The sequence below is a fragment of the Pipra filicauda genome, unplaced genomic scaffold (assembly GCF_003945595.2).
Source record: "Pipra filicauda isolate LSUMZ 115617 unplaced genomic scaffold, ASM394559v2 scaffold55_size4083901_pilon, whole genome shotgun sequence".
Lineage (NCBI taxonomy): Eukaryota > Metazoa > Chordata > Aves > Passeriformes > Pipridae > Pipra > Pipra filicauda.
In genome coordinates, this window is record NW_024104709.1 from 3,554,939 (window position 1) to 3,577,047 (window position 22,109).

The 22,109-nt window shown below is 38.5% G+C and overlaps 1 protein-coding gene and 1 non-coding gene across 3 annotated transcripts in view; one reads left to right on the forward strand and one right to left on the reverse strand.

The window, feature by feature from the left end:
* TIAM2 (TIAM Rac1 associated GEF 2) overlaps positions 1-22,109 on the reverse strand; it is a 91,581-nt gene that overhangs the window by 58,662 nt on the left and 10,810 nt on the right. For both annotated transcript variants that reach the window (XM_027716877.2, XM_027716875.2), the window contains exons 4-8: positions 18,521-18,693; positions 17,258-17,482; positions 7,701-7,886; positions 6,595-6,741; positions 3,012-3,074 (exon numbers count right to left, since the gene is read on the reverse strand). In XM_027716877.2, coding sequence (XP_027572678.2) covers positions 3,012-3,074; positions 6,595-6,741; positions 7,701-7,886; positions 17,258-17,482; positions 18,521-18,693 — 794 coding nt within the window. The remainder of the gene's footprint in view (positions 1-3,011; positions 3,075-6,594; positions 6,742-7,700; positions 7,887-17,257; positions 17,483-18,520; positions 18,694-22,109) is intronic.
* Positions 19,487-19,557, forward strand: TRNAG-GCC. Its single transcript has one exon. It is a non-coding gene; the product is annotated as a tRNA-Gly (tRNA).

Here is a 22,109-nt window from a genome sequence, read left to right on the forward strand (position 1 = left end):
AAACCGCAAATCATAGAGGATTAAGGTGATGAGAACTACATTCAAGGCCACCTTTTGGTGTAAGCTTTTAAGACAGGACAGAAAGCTCTGCAGCCAATGTGAGATACGTCCATTCCTTGCCATGTACACTGATGCTCAAGCATACAGCTTGAGATAAACTCGCCTCTGTTACTAAACATGACTGTGTTCCTTAACTGCAGTCAAGGTACCATTGCTTCATCCACATTTTCCGTCTCAGAAAATCTGACATGAAAAGAGATTTTTTTTCCTGTTATGCTTGCAGTGACTAATTCCACAATAGTTCATTCATTCATTGCCACATAAAGTTATAACAAGCCATCCAATTTTCCAGCGAGAGGCGCCAGGATTTTCAGACTGTCACACGTTGTGCCACAGGGCTGCTGCAGGACCAATAGGTTACTTCATCATTTCCTCCCACTATTTGCTTCTGTTTTATCATCCTTTTCAGAGAAAATACAGCCTCTCCAGAAGACTCCACTATTTATCATTTGCTACCCTCCTCAGGCAGCATCTTATAAAAGTTTTGATGCTGTTTCTGTTGGTTTTTTTATTTATTTATTTATTTTTAATCAGCCAGTGAAACCAGGCTGATGCCAGAGTAACGGTTTTCAGAGTTATGATGAATCATTTCTGAGTTGTCGTATGATTCATCAAAATGTCAGGATCTTAAAAATGCCTACGCTATATTTAATACCCATTGAGAAAAGGTTTAGAAATAGGGTTGAGATAATAATAATAATAATGATGTTTTTCTAGCTCCAGAGCTCTGCTCAGCACCTAAATTCAGTGGGTTTTTCTAGTCTTGAAATACAACCCTGCTAAATTTGTAAAATCTGGCCCAAAACCTTGCAGCCACACTGCCCTCCTGCTGGTCCCCCTCTGCCTGGGGAACAGGCTGTAAGCCCCTACCTGAATTTGGAGAAGGCTGCTTTATCTAGAGCTGGGACAAGAAGACAGACCTTGTCCCTTCACCAACACAGCACTAAAGAGAGAGGACTTCATTCTGCCTGCACCCTAGTCCCTTCAAAACATTTCTCTGTCTCATCAGAAGGGTCCAGGAAGAGCAAATGCTCCAGTTAGGCCAGGGGACAGGAGACCCACAGCAGATACTCTTGCATAAGGCAGCTCCCTCACCCTCACAGACACAAAGGAATCAGCATTCAACTGAGGGACTGGTGTCACAACCCTTTTGGAGAAACCTTAAGGGGCTGCACCCACAGGATTTTGCCACTTCTCACGTGGCAAACCTTTCCATGTTTTAACAGATTTGAATAGGAACAAATTGTGTTTGCTGTCTCCGAGATGGGACATGGATGCCATCTAATACCACATCCAAAGCTACATTCTTGAGGAATTTGTAAGTGTTCTCTACAGGAGATCATATCAACCAGAAATACCTCATAATTATAATTTATTTTGAAAAGAGAGGAGTGATTTAGTTTAAGTACTTTCCTAGCCCAGGAAATAACATGCAAGTGGTCAATTAAAAAAGGGACCTCAGGTGTTTCAATACACTTTTTCAAAGAACAGAGAAAATGTGAAGATAATTTCAGGAGGCAAAACAGCATTATAGGGGTAGGTGCTGTCAATAGGAGATGTCTCTCCCAGTAGCATAACTTCTGTGTAATTATACATTTCTTTCTTACCTAGCCATTAAAAAAATGCACTTGATGAGAAAATAAACCATGTACTACATAACGATACAAAAAACCCTCATAAAAACCTATGAGAAATGATGAACTTTGTTCAAACCTTCCTCACAAGATTCACTAAAGCTCTTCATTACAGTTCATTCCAGAGCAATACTGCAGTTTAAATGCAGATTTTGGCTTCTTGTCTAATACCTGGTATACAAACTCAGTTGAAATGGAACAGTGTTGTAGAATGATTTTTTTAAAGTCTTTCAAGATTTAAACTGCATCACGAAACTATCTGGTTCAGGGCATAAAGGAGGAAAAGGGGCAGGGGGTAGATGGGAAGAAAAATACTCCTTTGAGTCTGACACATGTTGCTTTTAAAGAAATCCAGCTATACCATTCAGAAAACAAAGTCCAGAAACCCTGTGCCTAAGACTTAATTTGATGTTTTTATCTGGAGCCTGCACAAGCCTACTGAGGGAGGATACTGTCTTCATAAGCCCTGCAGCACACAGACAACATTCACTGGTCCTACAGATATGCAGTTACGTATTTTGGAGTGTCTTGCTTTGCTTCCAGACTGAGGGATAGTGGTGCTATCCCCTAAGGAGGCTGCAGTAATGGAGAGGGACCATGACTGAGGCCAGGCAGGAACAAGCAGCAGCTCTCCTCCTCCTGGGCACCAGAGAACATCAGTCACAGCTGGATAATGCTGCTGGGGGGATGCTGCATTCTCTTCCTTTACTTGGGCAATCTCCAGCTATACATTAATTCTCACTTCTCTGATGGTATGCTCTACAGACTTTACACAGATTTTATTGCCTTTATACTCAAAATACAAAGGTTCTGTTGAAGTAGGCAAAGGGGAAAAATATACCTTTGGTATCGTCCCATCCCTGGAAACCATCAAGGTAAGACTGGATGAGACCCTGAGCACCCTGATCTAGTTGAAGGTTTTTCTGCTCATTGCAGGGGGGTTGGACTAGATGACCTTTCAAGGTTCCTTCCAACCCAAACCATTCTATGATTTGCCATACTGTGAAGGATGCTTTCAAACAATCCCATTCCCAAATCTTTCTCAGACAGTGTACAGACTGTACAGATTAGTGCTGTGAAGAAGCTTCTAGACGAGTTTTTTGTTTTGGGTTTTGTTTGGTTTTTTTAAAGACTACATGAACGTTCAGAAACTTGTTAGAGTGGTTTCATTAGCAGAATTACAATCCTGTCATCTAACAATAACCCCATTTTATGAACCTCTTCAGGGTTTCTGAACCAGCCCAATCATACACTTAATGAAATACATTCAGGAATTCAAAAACATGATGATGTGGAACGAGGACAGGCATATCTTACCTCAGCAGAGTTGGCTGAATTCTGAACACCAGCAAATCCATGTCCTCCAGCTGAATCAAAAACCTATTGAAAATATTACAGATAAATAAGTAGGTTAAACAAATAAACACATTTACTTCTTATCTGTGTTGGGTAAATCCTTCAAAAAAAATTTACAAATTAAATTAATAAATATATATAAACCTGCTAAATCCAGGGGGTATTTTTGTACTTTTGATTGCTTTACTCTGACTAGAATTAATAAAGAAATAAAATCTATAAAGAAAATTTAAGCAGATTTTCTCTTTCAAGCTACATGCGCACATACATATTCAAATATGTATAAAAACATTCATGTCCTTGCTGTTTTCCTATCTACTATTTAGCAATAAGATTAAAGTCATTTACCTTCAAATAGGCCCTACACTGGAAGCTATAAATTTCACCTTCAGAATACTGTTAAGTACAGTTACAAATCTCATCATGATTTCAAGGAACTATTTCAAACCATTGTTGCTGGTTTCTAAAACTTCCTATCCTACAGTTTTTCATCCCTCTTAACCAAGCAGTTTGCTTGACACCATTGACTGAAACTTTTAGCTTAGCTTTAAAGGCATACTTGACCCAAACTCCAGACTATTAAGTAATGAAAATAGCTGACTAACTACTGTGTCTGCTTTGAAAGTGATGAAAGCAGAAACTGAGACGTACACTGCCCATCTGGAAGCTTAACTACTAGCATCTCACGAAGATATTAGACTTATTAATGAAAATTTTTAAAATCCAATAAATGCATATGGATACAATCAGATATTTTGGTGATAAGGCTGGTATAAACACATAGATAGATCTGTACAGTTTATACAGGACATTGAGATTTGCAAATAATAACATTACCAAGGTGCAAATATAAATAGCATTTTTTAACTCCTTCTGCAGACAAAAAAACCAGGATAATATCAGACTTATATCTGAGCTTTTTTTTTTAGTTTTTGGTACTAGCAAAAGACTTTCAAATAATCCAAGACAACAAAAAACTCTCTCTTAAGATTTCATACAAAAGCCAATGTCTGCCAATGCAAATAAAGGGTACCACTTCTGAACTTCCTTGTCTCACCCACGGACGTAATCAAAGTATTTTATTGCTTATTATTTCTCAAAACAGTTCACCATTTAGACATAAGAAAGAAGATAAGCATTTAAGAAACTGAGGATAATGTGAGCCTAGACATCCCCCATCTGCTACGGTGCAGTTTTATTAACTGATTTGTAAAAGACTGAGCCACTACATTAATGTTTACAAAAGCCTCTGAGCACAGAAACTCTGAACATTATTTATTAATGCCATAAAAATAAACAAGATACAATTAAAAAATTCTCTGACACAACAATGTTGAAAAATATACCATCTGATTTTGAAGCTAAGGTATGTCAGATTAAAACATACCAGCTACAGTCAAATGAACTTAAATCCAAGAAAGCAAGACTTTTTTTAATCGATTGTTTGACAGAAACATCGCAACACAATGAGCAGAGAAATGAACTCCACTTCTCTGATTCACCCAGCTTCCCAGTGGGCTGAAAGAGACAAGAAAGTCAGCCTCAGACCTATTCTGATTGTGATATAAAAGTATGTGTATATACACAAGTCTGAGCAAGGATGTGGCTCTCTTTTCAGTCCGATTCTAGGTTCATGGGTCAATTTTCAAGCCATGCCCTTAAAAATTCCTCACTTTTATGGGTATGAATCATTGCATGGTGTTTTTCATATGCAACACTCAGCATTTACATTTCCTTAATTGTGTTTTAGGATAATTGTGTTTTAGGATGTTTAATTAAAAAAAAATTAAAACGTCAAGAACCTCAGCTTGTGTATGAAAACGAACACATTTTTGGACCAGCTGGTTGCAAGGTTTGGAATAAGAAGGGTGAAGATTCACTAGGGGCACCTTTGCCTGTGACAGAGCCCCCTTCTCTGCGCTTAGAAAAGCGCTGTGAGGGCAGCAGGAACCTCCTCGTCTTGCCACAGGTATAAGATTCCCTGTCCCTGAGCTCCACAGGATCCCCTTCATGGGCTATAAAGCTTGTGAGAAGACATATTACCCAGTTAAAAACTGTGCGAGGTATCAGCTCTGGTGGGAACAGAGCTAAGGGGCATAACATCTCTTCCCTCAGGGCTTGCATTAATAAAGAAATAAAGGTGCAAGACTCGCAGACCAGACTCACTTGCTAGGGAGTAAAATTATGTGAAAAGGATGACCTGGAGAAAACTTCTCCTTCAGTTCCTTCTTTTGTAAGACAGACTTGAGTTTTATTAATCAATTTCACCATGTTAACACATCTTGATCAATATGCTAAAATGTGTAACAGCCACCTAAAGAAGCTTAATGCCTGTGGAACACATAGATATTTACCTATTAAAAATACAAACCACTAAACCAGAAAATCCTTATGTGTTATTTTGCAACACTGAATCTGTTGCATCAGCTTTGTGGCTATTGCAAGATGCGTACAGATAGGCTTGTTTAAATATTCCACAACAGATTAGCAGATGTGCAAGAACAGCCGATTTCCAAGTGCTAATCACAGATCTTTGTCTAATTAAATCAAAATACAGGGCCACGGAATAATAGGAACAAAGTTACCTAACGAACAACGCACGAAATACTGCTTTGCAGAAGTAACAGCAGACATGGCAGAGGCTAATGAAAACAGCAGTGATCTGAGTGTGGGTACACCTCTACGCCTTCTGCCTCACTGTCAAGTGTTTCTGCTCTTATTTACCTTTTTTCAGGGAAAAAGCAGCAAATGCTTGTTTCACATATAGCTGTGCTTTTATTGAGAAAGCACAGACTCCTGGAGTGTGGGGTTTACACTGAAAGTGTGCACAGACCATTAGTTTCACAAAGAGAAAAAGTTGCTGTGAGATGCTGTGGTTTCACCAGTAATGCAGCCCTTTGGTGGGACCATGCATCAGCACAGCTCCTCTCCCAGGAGCCAGCCTGACCCAGAAACATCAAACCTGCACCAAGCCTACAGCTGCTGTAAATTGGCCTGGCATTATTTGTTAGCTGCCTACACCAACAGCTGACCTCTTGCATGACAGAATTCTTCTTCTGTTTGCTAAAATGTACTTCCAAGTGTTGCTTTGAGAGGCCAATGTCAAAGATGGCTGTCTTTGCAGCAGTCTCTCCTCCTTTCTCCTTGAAAAATCACCTGTGTTACTCTATAATCAATTGTAACAGTACTTCAGAGTTCCAGTCACAAACAAGCACACACTGTGCTAAGGACTGTGCATACAGGCTATCTCCAAAGAAACCCTAATTTCAAACAGTTTGCAATGTGCCAGAAGAGAAGTTTTGTTACAAATTAAAATCTGAAGGTCTTAGGCTGCTACTAATTAACTTAGTGGGTCAAAACCTGTCATTCACCAATCTTATTTATTACAAAGAAACACAAAATTAGATATATACACTCACAAGTGATGATCCCACTGCAAGTCTGCCACACCTATTGAACCATTCTACTGTATGTACCAACAGCACCTTGCAGAATGAGCTCCAGGAGAAACAAGCCGTTCTATGCTCTCTGCAGCAAGACCTACCTGAGTTATGGAAGGTCTCTTTTCTTTTCCTTTTCTTGCCAATGTGTCCAGTCCTTTTAGTGAAGAAAATAAACCCTTCTTATTTCGAACCCTTTGAGACAGAGACAGGGTACGTTTCCTGAGAGCAGCTTCATCCCTGGAGCAGATCTATTTAAACAGAGACAGGTCTTCCTGTATCATTCTCGCAACAGCAAAATATTGTCAGCTTTTTAAACCTGAGGTATCAAATGAGGGTTACTTCAGTTCACCTCAATGTAATATGCCAAGGTACAAGGAAAATGTTTTAAACTTTCAGAAGTGATGGTTGTTTTGTTATTCCAGTGGTGTGGTAGTGACATTTTTTTGTCATGGGGCAAAATTAGAAGTCATAGGAAAGGAGGAACTGAGAAAATATTGCTCTGTACAACAAAGGCATTTAATGAAAAGGCTCTGAAGAAGAATGATAACCTATCATTCAGATACAAAATTGCTAGAGGAAGACATTCTCAAAATTGCCAAACGTAGGAGATAAATGTGCTGTGGCATTGAGTTATTAACAAGCAATGGCACAAACCACATAGATAAAAACAGTGGCAGAGAGAAACACATTCCTTGGCAGGACTTTCAGTATCACTGTTCAGACTTCACATGCAGGAAATGTGGTCTAGATCTCTCTGCCAAGATCAGCCTTGCAGCCCTTATTAAGGTTAAAGAGCAGAGGTGAACCTGCTACTGCTGTACTTCCCTTAAAGCTGACAGCGTGACAACAGGTTACAGCAGCTTAGGATCTCACTCATTCTTCTTTAGAAACACAGCCTACAGTTCTTAAAAAAGGGACTTATAATTTGAATTGTCTCTAGTTTTAGCCTATTCCAAGAATACTTCCTTTTTAGGAGGGACTCTCAATTCTGAACTTCCCAGGGGCCAAAAAAACCATCATGGCCATATCCTGCAGAGGAAAGTTGATTTGCAGTCAAGAAAAGGTAGATAGGGTGAGAAAGAAACAGGGCTGTCTGAGCAACACATGTGGGTGCAGCCATGTATTATCCCAGCACAATTCCACATCTGAGCACAATATTAATGATGGTTTTGTGTAACACACCCATGAAAAGTGCATTCAGACTTACCAGTGCATGGAAGGATGAGACAGAGAAAATGCCGAGCCTCCCCAGTGCCAATTTTGAAGGACGACTGGCAGCAGCCAAAAGGCTCTTTGGGTTTGGGAGCTCCCCACCTTGCAAACTGGCTAGGTAACATCGCATTCGGAAAAGGTCCATGTTAAATTTTTCCAGGTTTTGTTCCCATTGCTGGATCTGTTTAGATATAAGAAGGGACAATTAAAAGGGGAAAAATATCTTTGCGGCCTGCACTGAAAATTTGGGCTCTTCCCCAAACCCATAGTAAATTACTTTCATCTGGTAGTATAAGGATTAGATTAGTTATTCCCTGCCAAAACACATCCAGTCATATTGTGTTACATCAACCCAAAAGATGAGTTGAAACAAAACGAAGCTGGTGGTCTTAAATGCATACTGACAAGATGAACATACCATGAACTTCGGGTAGTTTGATAGCCACAAAAACAGTTACATAAAAACACAACCTTGTGCTTCAGGAAGGCTTTTTTTCTTTCTTTTTTCTTTTTTTTTTTTTTCCCCACTCTTCTCTCTCCTTTTTGGAAATTAGTCTTGGTTGTTTTAGCTTTGATTGTCTAGCTGGCTGGCTGAAAGCAAAGTAGCATAGCTATGCTAATGCACTGTGCAAAGCGAAGTAACTACAGTGGTAGGTCCTGCTCATTCTTTACTACTATCCAAGGCTTCCATAACTTTTAAACAGGAGACAATACTCATGGTTCTTGTTCTTAGTAATAGGGTAAGACACACACTCAGGCAAACTGCAAAAACCAGCTATATAGACTTGATACAGACCACTGGATCAAAAGCAGGAATGCATATATGCAATTTTTAAACATATCTAACACAGGTACATGCAGATGTAACAACTTATTTCAGTTTCAATGTAAAATTAGGAAAGTGAAGACTCAAGTATTTACCAGACAAAGTTCTGAACCAAGGTTTAGATGACAGATTTTAAGTATTTGTGTAAATATACACTCATTTAAACAAACACATATTCTTATGCACTGCATCAAAGTCAAATTTTGCTGTTCATTTCCCCAAATGACAGAATGGTAGTTGCAGCTACAATCTGACCTGCAGACTGTACAATTAATGTACAACATACATTAATACCTACAAATAGTACCTATAAATAAAAGGCAGCAAGCACATTGACTCAAGGCAGAAAAGCCACGTCCATTACGTTATCATATGCCAAGTTTATGTACTGAAGACTGTTAAAATCCCTGACAATGCTGTTCTTCCAATGTCAGCTCCAATCACTGCATGTTTGCTGTTCAACAGGTGGTTTAGGGCTGTGGAGAAAGTTCATCACGTTTTCTCTAATGAGCATTGGCTTCATATCTTTTGCTGGCGCACCCTGTCTCTGCACGCACAGGACGTTATCACCTTACACTGAGATTAGCCAAGGCTGGGACAAGCCCCTTTGTGACTCAGGAAACAAACCAACAAATATAAAAATCACAGGTGAACTATGACCTGTAGGCTCATCTAGAAGCAAAATCAGTTCGGGTTCCTTATAATGCTGCCAAATACCCCAAAAATTAAACAAGTATCTTGCCTCTTTACTTTAAACAATGAGGAAGTAAGTAACGAAAGGGTGAAAAAGGCCCTGTTAACAAAACAGTGCTAAAGTTTGTGCTACAACTGATAGAGACCCTTCCTAGTCCAGCTAGGAGCATGTGCTCACAAAGTGCGGCATCAGCTGTGGCTATACTTTTGGAAGTAAGAGGTGTTCTTATTTGGCAGGTAGGGTGAAGAAAGGGAAGACAATATTCCATTTTGTTCAGCTACAAATGCAAATTTGTAATACACTTAAAAAATCTTTCAAAGAACTACTCTTAAAAGGAAAAAAGAAGGAATTTACAAAAGCTTATAATGAGAGCAATTCTCAGAAGTCCAGTGAGAAAGGACAGAGACATATTCATAACAAAGATGCCTTATCTAGTCTTACCAGAGACATTCGAAACATGCATCCTCTGCACTTCAGAAAGAATAATCTTTTTTTTTTTCCTTAGGTTTATTTGATCATTGCCTTTTTTTTGCTTTCTTTGTGCTCTCAGACACTCCCCACAGAGCATTTTTCTGCCTTCCAGTACTTTATGCATGTGACAACTCCAAAAGGAGAATGCAAGATGAGCTCTTTCTCTGTGTCAACACCCAGCTAGAATAAAACATGGTCGTCAGCTTTTCACAAAGCCAAAAGCAACAAGTTCAGGTGATGCCCTTCCCTTTGAGATGAAACCGCTGTGGGTACAGTGCCAAGTCGACTTTTAATACCTCAGGAACAGAGCAAGGCTTGTTCTGGGCACTGCTAGAGTGGAGCATCCTGCCCCCATGGAGCACAGTCTAAACAGGAATACTTGTGTTTCTTAGGCCTTCTTCAAAATCCCCATTAAAGACTTGTTCTAAGTTATATTTCAAAATAAAGATAATCAAAGAAGGAGGAGTAGGGTACAACATTAGGGCATGCTGAAGAAATAATTAAATTACAGTGTTTATCAGCCACGCAGGATACTAGTTAATCAGCTCCCAAAGCATCGGTAATCACAATGTTACATTTAATGGCATTAGTAAAAGCTGTAGGCAAGGAATTTCTGAGATTGTCTTGTAGCCTTATCAAAACCAGGGACGTCTGGAACCAATTGGAGACCATGAACCAATACCAGCTGCTATTTGTCTAAGCCTTTTAAACTATGATAATTCTTCCTAAAGATTTATATTCCTGAAGACTAAATGGGGGAAGCACACAAATAAAAAAGCAACAACTTCAAAGCACAGTACGACCTGGTCCATGAAGTTAATTTACAGCCTGCAGACTAGCTGCTGCAAGCCTTATTCTGCTATTGTGTGAGGTAAATCTCTGCCCCACGTGGGAGGACTGCCCAAAAGATGGCTCAAGGACTTAACTTCATCATGCATAGAAAAAACAACCCTTTTGAAATCTGCTCAAAAGCAAAAAGGAAGACGTGGATGCAGCAGACAGCTGTGGGAGTAGGAATGGGTGACAAAGGTTAACAGCAGCATGAAGTGATTCCGCAAAGAGATAAGAGATATGGTCCAACATAAGGTACACCAAAACAAGCAAGCACACGTGAAATGTGAAAACGTTAAAGGCTTTTTCAAGAGGAAAGGGAGGATGTCATTCTCAATCCAGGCAAATGTTAAGCAAGGGTTCATGGGTTTAGTGGCAGCATGAAAAAGCTTGGAAGAAAGGTATGGAAAGGCCATCCAAATAAATGTATTGAACTTAATAGGATCCTGTAAGGCAGACAGAAAAAGGAAGCTGTGGTAGAAAGGAGTAAAATGTGGGAAGCCTTGAGAATTATTTAGCCTGGGACTCCAGGAGAACTTAAGCAAGGAAGTCTGGTGCAGGGACAAGACAGTAATTATGTGAGGGGATGGGCTTTCGCATCAAAGATTTAGTACAGGAATGAGTTATTAAGAGTTAACACACAAAGGAACATCAGCATGGTATTTTTGGCAGTACTTCAGCAGCAGTGATCATTTTCAGAACAGAAATAGTCAATTCTCCTCCAGGTTAGTGAAAAATCTATTCAGACACTGAGAAAAAATTGCGAATTAATTAAATTTTAAATCATGAAACAGAGGAGCTAAAGGAAGTTGCTTGAAAACAGGTCTCTCACAATTCAATAATCCTGCTAGGTTTTTTAAAGGTAAACTTTAAAATGGGAGCTTGGGAAAGACCAGTGGTTTCCAGAGGTGACAGTATCCATAGTTCCTATGTGCTATACAGTTGTCTCTGCAGCTGACATTTACAGTGGCACCACCACCTCAGCTGGAACATTTTTAGGGCTTGCAGACTGCAAAACGGAGGGTCTCAATGTTCCAGTGAAGGCAGTGCCAACAGGGCAGGCACTGTGAAGGCAGGGACAGTCCGTGGCTCCTTGTTGTTCGTACACTACAGTGCAAACAGTATCTTTTGGGGGGGTTGAGGAAGAACTGTCTCATTTTCAAACACGTTCTCTACAAAGTAAAAAGAGTTCAATGAGATAAAACCCAAACCAGTACGCAAATGATGTAAAGCAGTGCCAGAAATGACACTATATCAACTCAGTGTAGCAATACTTCAAGGACCTAGAAGAAGGATGGAAGAAACTTCCTGGACAGCTGATCTGATAACAACACACTGGTTTTTCACTTGGCACCTATTTAAAGCAGCACAAAAGAAGAGATGCGCAGAGAGGAGGTCCTTCTCTCAGTGCTTAAATGAAGCTAAGTGCTTCAAAACTGATTTTATTTAGTAAAAGTTCTTATACCATGCAGAAACATGACTGCCTTGCTGACACAATTCACTATCTATAGCAGTAAAAATTCAAAATTTTTCCCTACACAACATCTTATTTCCAGATGGAAAGTGTCTCTGCATGCTGATGTAGGGAACTCAATGGATTGAAAAGAAACTGCTGCTGTTTTATATGCACAGCTTTTCAACCACATTACAAACAACACTAAACTCTTTGCATTCCAGTCCCTGGTTCTCAGACACAATTCATACTGTACCCATCTGGAAAAATGAGTCACTTGGTTTCTGGGGACAAGGAACAGATTTTTATTGTCATTAGTTCCTAAAGAGAACTGGAAGAAGCAAAAACATCATTCTCCCAGAAATCCCATTACTTTAAAAATGCCACTGAGATACTGTCATAACTTTCAGTTCAAAGAAATAAAAATGGCAGCATAATAGAGTACGGTAACACTGATGTACAAGTAGAAATACTTTATTCTTCATTCTACCTGGTGACTTAAAAAAAAGTTATGATATCTTCCTGAAATAACAAGACTTTTTTTCCAATAAATGCCATCTTTTTGGCTGTTTTGGAAGGACAGAATTGTCATAATTTCTAACCAAAGCAGACAGAGGAAATCTTATTCCAATACCATTGATAGCACAAAAGTGCATGTACATCTACCTAATTTACATTCTTGTCGATAATCTGATTGAAATTGGTGGTACCACATATATGTCTATAGCTAGGGATGTAAGTAAGAAAGCCACTGAACTTTATTACCCAGCTGCCCCTCCCCAAAGTCCAGACCTCCAGCCCTTTCTGCACATTCTCCCCCACCAGCTTCATCATATGAGATAATGCTATCCAACTCCAAGTTCAGTAATAGTTTAATAATTTTTCATTATTTTATGGCAAATTTTTGCAAAACAAAGATGGAATTTCACTCATCTGTAAAACAGTAATTGCAGTGCAGGAAGACTGGAGATGAACATCCCTAACTTTCTGACTGCCTACTCATTTTGTTCCCAGTCTACTACTAGTAAAGAGAAGTATTTTGCTAATGATGTAGGGAAGAACCATCCTTACTGAAGAGTGATATCTGAAAAGAAATTGTACTGAATCTCTCAGAAAGCAGAGCTCTGCTTTTAGCCAGTTCAGAGACCACACAAACTGAAGATCTGTTTTAACAAGTGTAGACAATTTTTTTTTTTTTAGTTTAAGAGGATATAGAAGAAAAAAAAAGTTACTGAGTACTGTAATTCAAATTGAATTTGTATGTGGCAATACTGGCATGCGTTAGTTTCCTGAAAAGATTCTCTTTGAGTGTTGTTACTGTGAATTTTCATCTCAATGTCAGACAATATTTCATCTGATGCTTCACAGAAAGTTAAGACATGAAATTTGGGCTTTGTGGAGCCTGAAGAATAAATTCCCAGACACATTCCAATCATCTTCCTTCAAATGTGAGAGAAACGAGGAAGAGTCAAGTAAATTGGAAAAAAAAAAAAGGTAATGAAGTTATGCTCTTTGTAAAAAGCTGAAGACCACTATAGGGAAGGGAAGAAAGGTACTAGTGGATTTAATGACTACCCATAATAAAGAGACCACCACCTTACAGATCCCCTTATTTTTTTTTATGGCTACTACTTTTATGTGGAGGACACATATGAAAACTTCTGGAAAAAATGTCTCCAAGCATGTGCCTGTTCTTCTCATTTATACCTCATCATCTCAGTGTCTGCAAGTAAATACCTATGTTCAAAACCCACCTGATCAGTAAGTTAAGTATCATGTGCACAGAAAATATGAATCACTTCAGAAACACCTGAATAGCCTGGAAATCATGATTATACCAACATATTAAAATCTGAAAACTCCAGATGCTTTCAAGCAACTATTATTCATACTATTGTTCTAAAGTGAGATAACAGGAAAGATTTATCTACCAAGTACAAAAAGAAGTATACCCAGGGCTACAGTACCCTCATTGTGAGATTTTCCATCCCACTAAAACCAATTCTACAGGCAGAGGCAGCTCCACTTTTGACTTAATGTGCAATATTTTGTTAAAAGAGTTCTGAATAAATGCTAATAATCCCTTTCACTAACTTCCCTACGAGTTTTACAGAACTCCATATTTCACAGCAAACTCTGTGGTCTCTCTGGCAGGTTAAACACCTAGGAAAACTAAAATTTTTTTAAAGACAGGCTTTGAAATTCATCTCGGCACCAGGGGATTTTCAAACTTGTTACCTTTTGTCCTAATTCTCTTAGGTTTAGGGGAGAAGTTACACGCTGGGGGAATACCACCACCCACAACATATTTATTTCACATACTAATAAAAATGTACGTGGCTGTAGGTAGTATGTGCAGATTTGAGATTTCCAGCCACACTGCCAGTGCGGTGGCTGCTGTACATACATTGCTGTTGCAGTTGCTTGCTTCCCCGATCTCTTCTAAACTGACCAACATGACCCATAGCCATGGGAAGGGCTGCCATTTTCTCTTAAACTAAGTCTGTTATTATTATTGGACCAGTAAAACCTGATAGAGAGAATCCCTCACGTAAGCCACAAGGTTGAAGACATTTCCCAACCTGTTTGATAGCATCAAGTCTCTAAAACTATGATTTCCACAGAAAAACAACATTTTCCCGGTAGTTTTTTTGTTTGCACTTCTGCTTAGCACTGGCTTTATCAATTGATATCCTTCAAATTCACCAGATTTACAAGATGAGCTTCTCCATTCCATGTGCTTAACACCAAAAAGAATCATATAAGTATATCTACCTGTAGCAACTTTAGAAGTCTAGGTTTCCTTAGTAAAACTGCCTTTCAGATGATGGTAACTGTGAAACAAGAAAAGTCTTTTCTGCTTGTAAAGCCCTATTTTTATTAAATTTTTAAGTCTTCAGCAGAGAAGTATTGGTTTTAAATCTATACAGATGTGAAAGAAAATAGCCAACTGAGGTTGGGTGGTTGCTTTTCTGAGGAAGAGGAAGGAAAAGGAGAAAGGCTATAGAAATCAGAATTTCCAAGATAATCTCCCAGTGGAAATAAATTAAGACTATGTCTCATCTTTCTGCATTAAAAACCACCACGATCCTCCTGAAGTCAATCACACTATTTCCACTGACTTCCCAAAATAAATCCCTAGTGAAAATTTCCAGTACAGAATGCTTATAAACTGCAGTATTCGCAATATTATGTACTTCAGAATGGAGGAATCATAACTGCCACATGACTGAAAACACCATCAAATTGACACAAAATCTAACCCAGAATTTATATTCATCTTCTTAATCAAAATGGGCAAAAGACAACTAAACAACCACAGTTACTAAATAACTGAGTTACGTATATGCAAACTGTTCCCTTAGGTGTAATGTTTTCTCAATATCATTAGCTTACTAAGTATACTAAGAATTCTAGGTTACTAATTAAATCAAGATTTTCTTTTTTCTTTGCAAAAGCCAATCTCTAAGACAACAAATCAGAAGATTAGGAAACGCAATTATCTCTTGTTTTCTCTCTGAAGCAACTTTGCCAACAAAACTTCAGCAATTGTAAGGAGAGATTTTAAAGAGATCAAAGAGATCAAGAATGGAGAAAAATCTCATAAATTTATTCTTTGCTAACTAGTGGACGTTTGCAATGATCTATTTCATTCTTTGTGTCAGTGGTTTGCCCCCATTCAATATTCTGAGACAGGCATAGACAGAAGATTAACAGAAATAAATATTCTGCAGACCCAGTGATGGATTTCAGTTCTTCAGAATGAAGCCAACTTCCTCCAAAGCTGGAAAACAACAGCAGTTGTTCAAGGACAGAACATCTAATTAGCAGATATTAAGATAGATCATTAATACTCTTCATCTGATTCCAAATCAACTAGTAGCACGGTGGGGGAAGGGATAAATTAAGTTAATATACATCAGGATTTTTCCTCAGTGCATTACATGTTACAAGCTGTAACATGTAATCTGTAGAAATCTGTATATTCTTCTAGGTCTGAAAACCTGCTCCAATTTCCTTCTCCATTCACCTCACATGGCTCTGGATTATGAAATAAAGTGACCTGGAAATAAAGTATGAATGTCTGAGCACTCAAAGGGCTTATGAACATCTGCACCATCCCTACACAAAACTGCATATTATTTGAACTCTGGTCATATAGCTTCAGACTGAAGTGTGCCACAAGAGCTTGACAGTGAAATCAGTACCAGTCAATTTGCTCTTCATCAAGTTCAAACCAGTACAGTAAGAATTTTAAATATTATAAGCATCAGATTCTGAAACTACAAGTGTTTCACTAACCAAACAAAAATATTATGCTCTGTTGGTTCAAAGGAAATAAACTTCGGTTGCTACTTAAGGGGCCATAATGTGCAGCCTAAAGTAGTGACAGAGGAAGAGTTACTCTGACTGGAAAGGCAGGTAAGGATGGGCTCTCAAAGACCAGTCAATAAGTTCATATTATCAGATGTCTTCTGTTAATGGCCTAATAAAATAAAGGATACAGCAAGCTCAGTTCACAGACTTCTTTAGGCTAAACTACTAAGACACGTTCAGTGCACAAGAGACCCTGTGTAGTGAGGTCTTTGCCTGAATGCTAAGCATGTTTAATTAAACATCATCTGCCAGTTGCTACCTGTAAAACTGGGGACATGGGCAAGACATCAACACGGCAAGATATACTTCCATAGGGTATCAGTGAAGAGATTCCTGGTTCACACGCTAGCAGTGAGAGCAGAGTAAGGCTTCATGTTTGTTCACCACTGTACAGACAATAAGGTGATCATCAGTCATGGCTAAATTTCAACTGGAAGCACGTGGTTTTGTCTGCCACTATCCAAATAAAGTTGGAGGAAGGACTAAGTACTCTTCATGTCTTGTCTTAAAGTGCAGAATAATATTGCTAAGTACCTATACTTCAATCTCTTCTGCAATTCAGTAATAAATTAGATTATTCACAGAACATACTGAACATTCTGTGGTATGCAATGTAACAGCTATATATTACTCACAGTTAAGTATATCATAAAGCAGTGAACATTAATTACATTTTCATTTGCAGAAAAGAAAAGAAATAGCTTTGTGGTCATAAAACAGATTGGTCTTTGAGGAGCCTACCTCCCGCACTGTTCTGGATTGCTGTAGAAACCTGGCAATAATTACAACTACCATGCCAGCTATCCCCAAGACAATTACTCTCAGGCCTAGAAACCAGAAACAGATCCCAAAGCAAAAGTAATGATAATTATGTTCCTATAAAAATATTATTTCCAGTACCTGATTCTCTATGGCCTTTCTGTTTTTTGGATCACTAACAATTGAGAGCTGCAACTCTGCCATCTTTTTCATTTTGCCATCCATGTCGATCTTCTGGAAGAGACTCTTGGTTTGATTTTTTAGCAGCCTAACAGTGTCCTCTTTCCCAAGCTTCTTCGCAAAAAGGGAAGCACAGGCTGAATGTATAGCAGTAACCCAGTTTTCCAGATCTGTCTGGCTTGTTGCCTGTGAAACCAATCAATGGTGCAGCATTATGAGAACATAAAAGAGAAAAAAACCAACAGCTCTAGAATATGGAGTGCTTGATCGGTTCTCATTATCTTAAGACACTTTATCTTAACTGAGTGAAATAAGGCTTTCTTTAGAACTGTGTAAATAAAGGAAATGTAAGCTTTCCTGCACTCCATCATAACTTGTCTCCAAACTTCAGCTTCTGCTTCTTAGACCTGCACGGTCTGTACACCCCAGAAGCACAACCGAGCTGTATAAGCTGTGGAAAAGATGTGACTTGCATCTTTCATCCCTCCAAATAATTAAAGTAAAACCTACCAGATTTCAAAGATAAACCTCCACTTCTGCAAGTAGCACACAACAGAGAAGATTTTATATGTAAGCTCTGAAGGGAGGTATGTTTACTTAAAAAACGTCAAGTTAGTGGAGAGAAGACATCCAGGTAAAGAGAAAGCAATCTGCACAAAGTGTCTCTGGAGATATGTACAAGTGTGCCTGTGAATCAACATGTTTCTATGGAGGCAGTTCCACATAATAATGTTCTTTATTAACATTTCCAGTGGTGCACTTAAGCAGTCAAGATATTTAGATTATTTTTAGCCTTCTTTCTTAAGCATCTTGCTCAAGCAAACTCTCTTTGTGGCCAGCAGACTTGGGGTTGAGCACACCACTCTGTAAGGGTGGAATGCTAATAGATGTGAAAAAATTTTATAATAAAGGTGATTTTCTAGAATCTTGTGATCAACCAGGTACCAAAAGTGTCTTGCAGATTTGTGATCATTGTTTCTTTTGTTTCTGAACCATTATTGACTGAGCCAATTGGTGTAATATCACATCCCTGAAACCAAAACATACACTTAATATTATAATAGTATAGCACAATAGTGTAATTATGCTATTATTTATAAGTCAAAGGCAGAAGCATAATGTGTGTGTGTGTGTGTGCATATGTAATCATATACATGCATGTGCAGACTCAAAAACACATCCTAAAAGAGAAACAACAACAAAGTTATGCATGCATCCTGTTACCTGAAACAGGTAGACATCTCCAAAAGAATTGCTGAGACAGAACACATTTTCTTTCTTGGGATCTTCTGGAACAGACTGAACTATACTGTCTTCTGCAAACAGGGCATACCGAGGCAAACTGCTCTGCTCCATTGAGTTCCTTCCATAGGTCTCATAAAACAGTAGAGTACAACCTTTGCAGTTCAGAGGGACAAAAAAACATAAGGAGAAAGTAAGTTCTGGATCTCCCATTTGAGCTCTATTATATTAATATTTTTGTGAATTAAGACACCCTTCAGAGAAAGGAAATATTCTGTTATTCTATCATTAAGCTCAGCCTATTAAAAAGTAAAGGCATGTAGAAGAGATTAACTTCTGCTTAGTTAAACTGGCTTTTGTATTTGTTTATTAAATTGAACCAACTCTCTCAAAACAGCCATTTAAGAAATCTTTGTATTTGTTTAAATGATTTGCAGAATCTTTTGTCTTCATACAACATGCTTAGTGAATAAACTTCTCAAATTTAAACTGCAAATTGGAGACTAAGACAATTCTGAATAACTTAAAACAGTTTAAAGGGGCTGAGTTTGAGCATGTTCAGTCTTGTAAATAATGTAGTATCTAAGGTATGAAACTTGCATTCAGAAAATAAACTTCATCCTTGCTGATGACAATCCCCAAGTAACAATTACTTCTGGAAGACAGCAGAAGAGACCTGATCCCTGCCCACAGCAGTATGACTACAGTGCCATGTTGCCTTCGGCAGTGAAGTTGTCTAAAGAAGGGCCCGTTGTCTTTATTCCCATCAGCCTTTTCCTTACTGCCTCATGTTATAATCCACTGTCCTCTGAGATGCACCAATTTGTCTGTTCAAGGAGTCACAGACTGAACTCCACTTCTAAAATACAATTAGAATTATTGTATTATTATTATTATTATAAAATACAATTACTATTATTATTACCAAAATACAAATACAATACACCAGTGTTGGTGGTTCAGTGGCAGAATTCTTGCCTGCCATGCAGGAGGCCTGGGTTCAATTCCTGGCCAATGCAGCTATGTCTTTTTACACTGAAAGAAGGTAGGTTTAGTTTTGATATTAGGAAGAAATTTTGTGGGTCAGTGAGGCATTGGAACAGGATGCCCAGAGATGTTCCATCCCTGGAAGTGTTCAAGGCCAGGTTGGATGGGGCTTTGAGCACTGTTGGTCCAGTGGAAGGTGTCCCTGCCCATGGCAGGGAGTTTGGAATTAAATGATCCTAAAATCCATTCCAAACCAAACTATTCTATGACTCTATGAAAATAATCTAGTTATAAACTAGATTTCTCAAGAATTTCTTAGGCTAAACTGATTTCTCTGCACATCCAGAGAAAATAAGTAACCTTCACTTCACCCTTGTGAAATGAAAGAGCAGTTTAACAGCAGAGGGTTTGGTGTTTTTTTAAATTTAGAAGGTAAATTCTATACTACACCTGAATGTTTAACCTGGAAGAAGTAAGACCAGATAGGTACGACAGAAACATTTTAAAAATGGAGGATAACCTAAGCAGTTTGAAAAATCTGAGGCTAATGGTAGATTCTCCAGCAAGGCAAGCCTTTTCCAACAGATATGCTCAAATTCAGGAATGAATTTAGAGAAGACCTATGGTTGCATTACATAGAAAGTCATATTAAATGATCACTAGTAATCCACGAATATGTTACTGCAGCAAGCCCAATACGTATCCAGTAGACAGCTTGAAATTCAACCAATACAAGGACTGAGTTTGCTAGGGCTACAGCATTGTCATCTCTCCAGCCCCATTTTTGTTGTTTTTCCTTTAAATCAAAAAGGCAACACAACACAGGGCAGCACCAAAACTGAGATTTCGAGTTGACTCGCTGATTTTAGGGCTGCTGTTTTTTCTCTATGTGACACACTGTTTGTGTTTATGCACATGCAAATATGCCTAGGAAATACGTATCAAGGGAACACAGCTAAACCTGAAAAATAGAAATGTTTCCTTGGTGGGTGCTCTTAAACTAGTTAGGTAAAAGTAGAGTTCAACCTTTATTTTAATAATTTTTTAACATTTAGACTTAATACTGCATTAAAAATCCCAGACACATCATCCAAAGTCATGTAAATTTGAGAGGAGCTTCCTCTAAGGTAAAATCAGAAATCAGAACCAAAATCAAGGGGAGTTTTGATTCTTCTGTCTGATAAGGGGGAAAGCTGGGCCTACTACAGTGCATGGGATACATTTGCTGTGAGAAGTTATGAGGTGGAATACACTGGTCTTCATACAATCCAAATCCAAAGTGTACGAAAAGTGAGATCCATCAGAGGGATTTCATCACATTCTCCAGTTTCAATGAAAGCACAAGAGTTACAAGAGAAAGGGAAACACATATCAGATGTTACTGATTAAATCATCTGTTGACTGAAAAGTTTTCAAATGAAGGAATCCAATAAACAGAAATGTCTCTATACTACGTAAGTGCACCTTTTCCTATTACTGTCCAAAGCGTCTGGCAGAATATCTTGGGTAAGAACAAATCCTATAGATTTGGTCCTATCCTTTCCCCTTGCCATCCCTCACTTAACCTTCTTTATGATACTGAAACACTTGGAGATCTCTGCAGCTGGAAAAGAAGGACATGGTTTGTTACACTCTGCATATCAGGCACAGCACTTCTGTAATCACTTGAACATAACAGGGCAAACTAAACCAACAAAACCAAGTCTCCTTATATTCAGCAGCAGCAGCAGGAATGTACAGCCACTTCCACTTCTGCATTTCAGGAAACTGCATATTAAGTTCTATTTTAAACTCCTATATTTCCCCTACTTGCTATAATTGAAGATAAGTCATATTTTATCCTGATAGTTTACATGAACATAAATAAAACGTTTTGAAGGATATGCATGTATGTTCAAGTGTATGGCACCCCAAGTATAGCTTCAGGTCAAGTGAAGTGATCTCTGGAAGCAGGTAGCTTCATAAGCTCTGTTAGACCCACTCGAACTGATTATTGTCCAAGCATTTTAATCAAAACTTGAACTGAAGGGAGAGGGCAATGGGAAAGCAATTTCCCTCGTTAAAATAAGCTAATTAGACAGGACAGATGGAAAAGAGAGTTATTCTTGGTACAGGATTACCATTCGAGCTCAGGTCTTGGTGGCCCTCAAAGTAGAGCAGAGGCCTCAGGACATGCATACTTTGAAGTCTAGCAGGTAACCAGATGGTTGTAAGCCTTCTACATATTTATAATTAAACACATCTCAAGAGACTGCAAAGAAACATGCTGTTCTCCATTTGCATATGTGGCCATTTTAAGTCACACTTTAAAATATCTTGGCTATTTAAACTTCAAGAACAAATTAAATACAGATTTATTCAAAACCTTGTATAAGGAGAACCAAAGCAAGCGCCTTGATCTTGATATAGCATATTATGAAAACAGAACTATGCCTTGATATCCAGACATGCAAGTTTATTTTGGCATCAGAAGTCTCCACAAGACAATAAAGGTAAGAGATCAAGGAAATGAGGAATGTATATTTAAAACAGCTAACAAAGTGGAAGAAACTCTGCACCATAAATGCAGCCATATCAACCATCA